The following is a 9,090-nucleotide window of genomic DNA, read 5'->3' on the forward strand; positions in this document are numbered from 1 at the left end:
TGCTGAGCTACCAAACTTCCCAGGCACTGTCCCCTGACCCATGAACAGATTTACAGTCTTCTCAGAAAGTGGAAGATACATAGCTGTGAACTTTGTGAGCCCCAGGGCCATTTCTGAGCTCCTGCACCAAGTATGTGAGTAATTCATAATCCTTGGGGGGGGGGGGGGGGGGAGGAGGAAATCAATGACAAATAGTATTTACTCCTTTAAACAGCATCACATTTCAACTACAATTCTAAAGTAAAAAGCCTTAAAAGCTGAATTAATTTGAAATATGATATCTGAGACTAGCGCTGGCTGACACTCTAGGTCCTGCTGGGCATCTGCAGACACTCTTTTAAAAAATTCAGTGCTTAATTACATCTCTTGTACTATCTTACAAACTATTGGGATGTATTTCTGCACTTTACTGAAGTGTAATGAGTTTTTTGCACTTATAAGCCATCAAAGGATACCAAAATCATTTACAGGTATTAACCAGCAAAACTCACAATATACACGTTTGATTCAGATAATAATCAGTGTCTGTTTCAGAGATGCTTAAACCAACACACAGAAGAATCTAGTTGCCCAGCGCTTCTCCTCTGACAGTATCTTATGCCAGTAGCTTTCCACACTGACATGATAGCATTCTGTCAAATACCAGTTCGTGAATGATTGCTCTATTAAGCCTGGAGTGAAAGCAGTAGCGCTGTACTCTTTTAATTTCTTCTCACAGCCTATGAAATCCAAAATGATAAAATGAAAGCAGAAACAATATTCAGACGGAACTCCTGAACTTGGTAAACAAAGAAAAGTGTTGCAGGTTTCAAAGCAATTGTAGGTACACAGATTACATTTTGCATTTACAAAACCCATCATGTTTGGTAGATGTTGCTATCCAAACATCAAACTACATACACTAGAAGTTCAAAATTTTTTTAGAATCTCAAATAAAGTAAACCTTCTTGCCAACAAACTAGTCCCACTATTTATGTAACATCACTGGATGGTCTTTCTAGAATAATCTTGTGTGTGCACTATCCCCCAATAGGTTACCATGGCAACTTATATTTGAATTTCTATAAATTTCTATTTTTAGAGATCACAGTTTAGGATAAAGCAAATCACAAATATTAAGTACCATTTCATTAATAGAAAATAACCCATTTTTATCATCATCATACTTCCCAGAAAAAGACACTGCTAAAGTTAAATCAGGCAGTAATGCTAAAAAAATAATTATCACAGATATTAAGAAAGTTTACCACTGAGCAGCCTCACCATAACTAAGTGCTGCATGAGTCAGTAGCTAACACTATGAGGCAAAGATTGATGTTCGCAGTTTTGTCTTGATTTCAGTAAGGCCAGGATTTCACTCAAGCGTTTTTAGTTAGTCATCATTTCAGCTGACACAAAACAAAAGTGTATTTGCCAGAATACTCAGAAAATAATGTCTTTGTTTCAAGTGTGGGAAAATGTTGAATTGACAGTAATGTCTCAGTTCCAAGCTAAGATTACTACCATCACCTTAAATTACTGTGTTCAAGAGCACTTACTAAGTGCATCCTAGTCCTCAAATACAAATTTACTTTAATGCTTTAAAACTTGCCTGCAGTTATCAAAGTTGTCTCCCTACCTGAAAGATCAAGCACAGAGTACCAGCCTTGAAGAAAATGAAAACACTGATTTGACACTGCTGTTACAACTCGGATGCTGCCTGGGGTTGAAATCAGAATGTAATGCTTAAAAACAGTTTTTAAGTTAGAAAAAGATACGTATCTTACCTTCTAAGAAATCACTATGGCCATGTCACAATTTTCTGTTATAGCATGAATTACAACATTCATTTTGCAAACTTAAAATATCTTTACCCAAGCCACTGACAGTTTGGGATGGTCTAGTACAGACGGAAAATTTGGAAAGCAAGTGCTCACAGACTGTCTCAAGGAGTGGCCCGAAGAGGACTGAAAACCCTAATGACAGTTTCAGCTCCAGGGCGCAATTGCGATCAGCACACCTACTTTCCTTTTTCTCGTGGTATCTTCTATTTAACATTCCCTCTGCACTCCTCGGTTCTCCAGCAAAGTTGAGTGGAAAGGTCCCCTACCATGAAAGCTGCAGATCTGACGCCATCAGCGACCTTCCACGAAAGAAGCAAGCGAAAGACAACCTGCGGGGCAATCACCATGCATGCTACTGTTTTGTGAGGTAACCAAGGGCTAAAATTTCTTTATGATCCAGACAGCTAAGATGCGAGCAATGTGAGTATGTCATTGATGAGCGAAGAGAGACACTTCTGGCACTTTTTCTTCAGAACCGATCCTTTATTAAAACCGTATTTCAAGTATCAGCTGGAACCAGCTGTCAAGGGAAAATGTATTTGGTGGGCAACCCTCTAAAACATAAACAACGCCGGCACTCAGCCAGTGACAGTAATAACTAAGAGGACTTTTACTTTCTGTTTAACTTACCTCACTAAGCTCACAGGAGTTGTTAACTTTCATAGAAACGGCATCAGGCCATGGGGTACAATTCAAGAAGTCATTTAAGCACAGGCTTATGGTCGCATCCAAGAGACTGCCAGTGAAATCAATGGAACCGATCAGGAGATGACACCCACCATAACTGCACTTTCTGCAGGATAAAGCTTAGCTCTGAATACTTCAGGGGAATCCTAGTAAATATGCTGCAAAACATTTACTGCCATTTTACAATCAAATGTTTCCTTTCCAAGAACTTTCCAAATTCTTTTCCTTCTATTGTGGGGAGAATACGCTGGTGGTTTCTTTTCTTGTCATTAAATTTGAGGCACTGCTGTATATTTCCCTCAAAGGAATTACAACCATTTGTTTGTTCCAAAGCCCTGGGATAGAAAGCAAACCCTCCTCACCACTGACAACAGCAACTAAAAGATGGAACTAACATCCAAAACGAAGTAGAAAGCAGTCAGCATCAAAATCTAAAATCTCTATCTAAAGAACAGAAATTTAGTACGATCGTTTACTGCCTTGTACGCGTACCCTCAGTCACAGAGCCAGCAAGGGTCACCCTGAGAAATCAATGGAGGAAGAGCCAGGGTGACCCCCTGTCACACTTGCTTTGTTGAACTCAGATCACCTCCCAGCGCCGGCCGAGCACAGCTGGGAAAGGGCTGAGGTCACTCTCCCGCACCGCCATCACCAAACTCACCCCAAACCCCAGTACTCTGACGGCTGGGGAGGGATGATGGCCTCCTGGCAGGGCCAGCTGCCCTGGCCCCACACACACCTCCACGCGGGTGCCCAGGAAGGACAAAGGCACCTTGGGGCTGTTCCTGTCCACCCACACACACACACATAAACGGGTCCCCCAGGGAACGCACCTCCACCTGCCACCCCGGCCGGATCCGTGTGTGTGCGCGAGAGTGTGTGTGGGAGTGTGGCTCCCTCACAGGTTCCTCAGGGCACAGCTCCCACCTCACCCCACGTACACTCCCATGGGGGGGATGCCAGGGCAGCAGGATCCCCTCACTGCCTGACACTGCCTGAAGATGCAGAGGGGACAAGCGCCACCGCCCCACGGGGGCCGACATCACCCCCACGCAGCAGCCCACTGAAGCATCGCCTCTGTCTGCCCACCCCAAGCGGGGCGAGCTTCCCCTTGATGCCCCACACGCCTGCCTCCCACGCAGGGGACCATGGCGCAGGGGCCCGTGGCAGCCCCTCAGCCTCCTTGGGCGGCAGCGCCGTCCGGCGGCGCTTACCCTGGCAGCCCGCGAGGAGTAGGGGTCCTCGAAGAGCGCCCAGACGCGGGGCTGCAGCCGCCGCCAGCGCCCGCCCTTGCCCTCGGCGGCCGCCCCCACGTCCTCGATGCCCAGCCTTTTGGCGGCCAGGTCGTCGTCGTCGCCGTCGGGGGGCGGCTCGCCCGTCAGCAGGTCGGGTGCCTCGAAGATGTCGAGGGCCTCCTCGGCGTCGCGGTGCTGGCGGTAGGTCATCCAGCAGCAGGGCTCCACGTCGGTCTCGTCGATGCCCCAGAAGGCCAGCTCCTCCTCGAAGAGCGGCCCGCAGACGTCGGCGGGGCAGTGCAGCTTGCCGGTGCGGTAGTAGTTGAGCACATAGGGGAAGACCCCCGGGTGCCGGTCGAAGAAGAACTCGCTGGCGCCGCCGCTGCCCCGGGGGCTGCAGCCGCTGCCGGGCTCCGGGCAGCCGCCCGCCGGCGGCGGCGGGTTGGGGGGCGGCGGCGGCTCCTCGCCGCCCGGGGACTCGCTCTGGGACTCGCAGGCGAGCAGGGCCAGGCGGGTCCCCGGCAGGGTCTTCAGGGTGCTGCGGTAGGTCTCGTGCCGCGTGCCCCCCACGTTGAGGATCACCCTCTCGTTGTCCTCGAGCTTCCCCATCGCTCCGGGTCGGACATGACTGGGGCGGGCGCGGGAGGCGGCAGCGGGGACGGCGGGGGGGCAGCCGGTGGCGGGCAGGTCCGCGGGGGGCGAGCTTCTCCCTTAAACGCGAACAGAAGAAATCGAGGAGAAGCCCCCCGGGCACCGCCGGGCGGGAGGGGGGCTCCGCTCCCCGCCGTGACACAACCCGCCCCGCTCCGCGATCTCCCGCCGCCCCGCACCGCCGGCAGCGCCCACCGCCGGCCCGCTCCCCCCGCGGGGGCTCTGCCGCCCGCCCCGGGCTCTCCCCCCGCTCGCCCTGAAAGCACCGGCACGGCCCCGCCGCCCCTCCCGCGTACGGATCCGCCACCGCCCCCACCCCCTGCTCCCTCGCGGGGCTGCGTGAACCGAGCTGATGAAATAGAAAGTGTGCGGTTAATTATTTAACGGGCATCTCTCTTTTATTACCCTAACAGCTTAACGAGGAGGAGGAAGGGGGAAGAAAAAAAGAGGGGGATTAGAGATTTGCCTCCTTCCGCCCCCCCCCCCCCCCCCCCCCCCCCATTTTGGGAGGGAGGGCTTGCCGTTGGGGAAGAAATACCAAGCCCCCGTCAGCTCGGCAGCACGCACACCCTCGGCAAAGCTGCAGCACGCTCGCTACTTTCCCAGACAAACGGTGCAGGCGAGCGCGCATCTCGGGGAAGCGCCGGCGGCACCAGCGCCGCGCTGCCGCGGGTTCTCCGCGCCCCCTCCCGCCACCCCCCCGCCGCCAGCCCTCCCCCCGCCGCCCCCTCCCCGCCGCTACCTTCGCCAGGGGAGAGAACGCGGCTCCTGTGCTCAGGCGGGCTCCGGCGGCGAGCGGCGGCGGACGCCCATCCCCAGCCGCTCTCCGTGCCTCCCCACCCGGCGAGAACTACTTGTTGTTGGGTTTCCGATTCGGGGATGTTTGGTTTTTTCCGCCCTCAGGTAGCTGTTTTGCCTCCCTCCACGCTCAACTCCGAAAGGCGCAAAAGCGGCTCCCGCCGCCCGCTCGGAGACCCCGCTCCCATCGTTTCACGGGGGAGACGCAGCCCTTCCCCGCCGGGACTGCGAGCCGGCACCGCGGGCGGCAGGCGGAGCCATGGGCGGCGGGTCGGGGCACCCCGGGGACGGGGCTGCCGCGCTCCCAGCGCCTCTCCGGGAACGCGGACCCGCGGGTGGACACGCACCTCATTTGGGGCTGAGGCTCCTCCCCGGGGCGGGGGTAGAGGAGACGGCCCCCGCGCCCCTTCCAGCCCCCCACTCGCAGCCCTCTGGGGCGGAGGGAGGCGACGGCGAAAACAAATGTCACATCCCTCCGAAACAAGGCGGCGCCGCCTCCTCCCCGCTGCGCGCAGCTTTGGTTCACTTCGGGGGACCACGCGGGCAGGGAGCGGGGCTGAGGACAGGCGTGTGCCGGAGGAACGCAGGGATGGCAGCGCCCCGCTACAGGTGACGGCGGAGGGGAGCTGCCCAGCCCCGGGAGCGGGTCCGGCCCCCGGCTGGTCGGTGCCTGCAGCGCCCGCCCCGCTCGGCCTGCGGGGCGGGGGGCGGCCGGGGAGCCCCCGGGGCCAGCTCCAGCCCGGGGCAGCAGCCCGAGGAGCCCCGGCCTCGGGGGTCGGGGAGGGAGGGCTCAAGAGGAGGACATCCAACCCTTGTATCAGCTGGAAAAAAACAGATACGGGGGGGGGGGGGGGGGGGGTGGGGGGGTACACTTCGCCCTCGGTATGCTTCATACGGCGGAGGCTGGGGCGGCGGGGGAGGGATGGAAGTTGGGAGGTCCCCAGCGATCGATGAGGGAGCCCAGTGCCTGTGCCAAGGTCTCTGCCCCCAAGCCAGCTGTTTTCGACAGACTGCTGTACTGATGCCTGGTTTCAGCTGGGTTGGTCAAAGAGAAAGAAGCTTCCAGCCCCAGAGAGGAGATACACGAGGGAGAGGTGATCCCTCTTGCCACTTCCTCAAAAGAAACATCTTCCTCCACACCGAGGGTATTCCCTGGCAGGAAGCAGGGTAATGAGTGGAATAATGGGTATCTGAAATGTCTACCTTCTGCGTCAGAGCCTTCGGCTGGGCACTTGCTGGTGCTGGGAGGGCAAAGCTCAGCTGGAAGCGATGCTCGGAGGATGCTGTGCATAGACCAGACTGCTTTAACCCAGATCTGTCTATATGTGGCATCCATAATGTGAATCGACTCCCCAAGCAGCAGCAGCTTTAAGAAACGGGTTTCAAAAGCTTTCTCCAGATGTACATTCTAAGTTCCTTAAAAAAAAAAAAAAAAAGTCAAAATATATCCTGCCAAACCAGATATAATCAGTTAGTGAAAACTCCTGGGAGCCAAAATTAATATTTAATTACATAGCTGTAAATCCAGTGGAAAGGACAAACCCATCCTAAACCAAAGCAACGCTGCTCATGCCATACTCGCTGGTCTTTGCGGAGGGGCTTTTTCTGAAAAGGGGACATAGAGAAAGAGGGAGTGAGACAATGAATATTCATTGTCTTCTTTCTGACCTACGAGAGGTTTCTGGAGAAATGCAATGTATTAGAGCTCTGCAGCATTCATCCATTATGGAAAACCATGGGGTGGCAGTAGCTGCCAAAACACTAGACAAACTGTATCATCACAGAATACCAGAACTTCTCTCTGAACTGTCACTGTCTGCTCAAGTCCCACCATCTGTGCTCAAGTTGCAAGGCAAGCACTCCTGTCCACACAAAAAAACCACCCCAGACCACCACGAACAAAAAACCCAAACCAGAACAACAACAAAACCCATCACGAAAGCCCCCAAACCTTCCCTCCCCCCAAAAACCACCCCAAACCACAGCCCACCCAAATATCCAAGAAACCTAAGACTAACAAGAATAGCATCTCAACAAAAACTTTCGTTACACTCTGTAATGCCAATGCCATGAAAAAGGCATGTATTATGAGCAATTTGTTTATGGTTCAGACTTCTTAAGCACACAGGTTTTTGTTGCATGGGGAAGAATAAGCCACAGAAATAATTTTTCCAATTGATAAGAAAAGGAATGGTCTATTCCAGAATATAATAGTCCTTCAGTCACATCAAAACGTCCACATTCTACAGCATATCCATTACTATATAATAATGCTATTAATTTACCTGTGTGTCACACTTCATTGTATTTTCAGCATGTGGCAGACTCCTCAATAGAGGATGAAATTATATTAGACATTGACTTTCCAGAGCCAACATTTTCTTGAATGACAATATTTTATTGCAGTTGCCTACATAACATAGATGAATTAATTTTGCCACACAAGAGACTGACTTGAATTTTTGCACGAGACATATATGAGAAATGCACCTCCTGAGTGAGTCTTACCATGAAATATATCTGCAAAATGAAAAAAAAAAAAACCCAAAAACTATTTACACATACTTTTAAAAACATATTAATGTAGAAGTTAAGTGGAAATATTTCTATAGCTCAGGATTTAGAACTTTCTTTGAAAAAGTGTGTGATGCCAAGCGATACACAACAAATTTCCCCTGCTGGATAGGTATTAGGAAAGGAAAGGTCCTATGTTGTTTTAACCAACAAAGCAATAAAATTAGATGCTAAGACCGCTATCAGAAACCCAAGCCAAATGAGCAGTTCACTTACTAGCAGCAATCGTTCTTCCTGCAAGCTTCAGTACTGCAATGCAAAGTCATTGGGTTACCAGCTGTCTAACAAGAAAAGAATAAACAGAAAAAAGGACTCATGGATAAGAAAAACAAATATGAGGACAAATGCGGTGTATCCCAGTTACAGTCGTGCTCTGAATCACCTTATGGAGGATCTCTGTCCCTGTTGTCTAGGGGGGTCCCTGGGAAGGTTAACCTGCCCAGCTACCATCTGTCTTCCTGAGGAGGACGTGAAAGCAGAAGCCACCGAGTTTTTCTAGTGCAGCTCACCATTTCATATTTTTCACATGATGTTGTAATTGAGAAACAAGAAAAAAAGTTAATCAATTTTATAATGGAAAATTATAATTGAAGACAGTGCATCACAGCCAAAATATCAATTTATACCAGTTTAGTCAGTGACTAAGTAAATGAACTAATTATTTTAAATATCCACTGTCAGTAACATTTTATTAAGCTTCTACTTGTTTCTTTCACGTATTTTCTGTTCTTTTTTACTATTTATAATCATCTCTACTATTTACAGTTACATACACTAATTCATTACAGATCTTGCAGAACATGACAGCCACATTACACTGAAGTACACTGATGGTAAGTCAGAACCCTACTCTGAAATTGCAAAAAAAAAGAATTAATAGATTAAGTAAATGTCTGTGAAATACAACTCTAAGGAGCCATGGTGTAGTTAAATTGCATGGGGCTGGAAACAAAGACAGCAGAAAGTTGTCATTATTTCCCCCACCCCAGATCTTCAATTCTTTGTGAAATTCTGGGGAATGTCATTCTCTCATCAAAAAAATGAAAAATTAAAAAGTTTCCTTGTATGTTATATTTATCAAGGAAAATAAAACTGGAGAACCCAAGACTGGGCTTTCCTGAGAAGGCACGTGACACACAGTAGGAAAAAACAGGTGAGCACTAATTGCATTGCTTAATTACTAATCCACAGCACAACCAATGCTACATGGTTAAGTCATTGCCTTCCCTGGCAGTGAGGAGGGGATGGTAAAGCGTAAAATTTTATGTACATGAAAATAGGCTTCAGGTTTCTCTTTTCAAAAGAAAAGGGTGTTGGGAAGG

General features: G+C 50.4%; 1 protein-coding gene across 11 annotated transcripts in view; it reads right to left on the bottom strand.

Moving 5' to 3' along the window:
* Positions 1-8,739, bottom strand: part of KCNC2 (potassium voltage-gated channel subfamily C member 2) — a 108,056-nt gene extending 99,317 nt beyond the window's left edge. For 9 of the 11 annotated variants that reach the window (XR_005828187.1, XM_040596468.1, XM_040596469.1 and 6 more), the window contains exons 1-4: positions 8,151-8,739; positions 7,985-8,045; positions 5,139-6,610; positions 3,725-4,455 (exon numbers count right to left, since the gene is read on the bottom strand). Coding sequence is in view for 10 of the 11 variants with exons in the window: in XM_040596468.1 (XP_040452402.1) it covers positions 3,725-4,354 (630 nt within the window). In the remaining variant the exon portion in view is untranslated. Of the gene's footprint in view, positions 1-3,724; positions 4,456-5,138; positions 6,611-6,706; positions 7,014-7,984; positions 8,050-8,150 lie in introns of those variants that run through there. The other 2 variants (XM_040596460.1, XM_040596461.1) reach the window with 2 other exon arrangements.
* Between the last annotated feature and the right edge of the window lie 351 nt (positions 8,740-9,090).

The sequence above is a fragment of the Falco naumanni genome, chromosome 5, assembly GCF_017639655.2.
Source record: "Falco naumanni isolate bFalNau1 chromosome 5, bFalNau1.pat, whole genome shotgun sequence".
NCBI lineage: Eukaryota > Metazoa > Chordata > Aves > Falconiformes > Falconidae > Falco > Falco naumanni.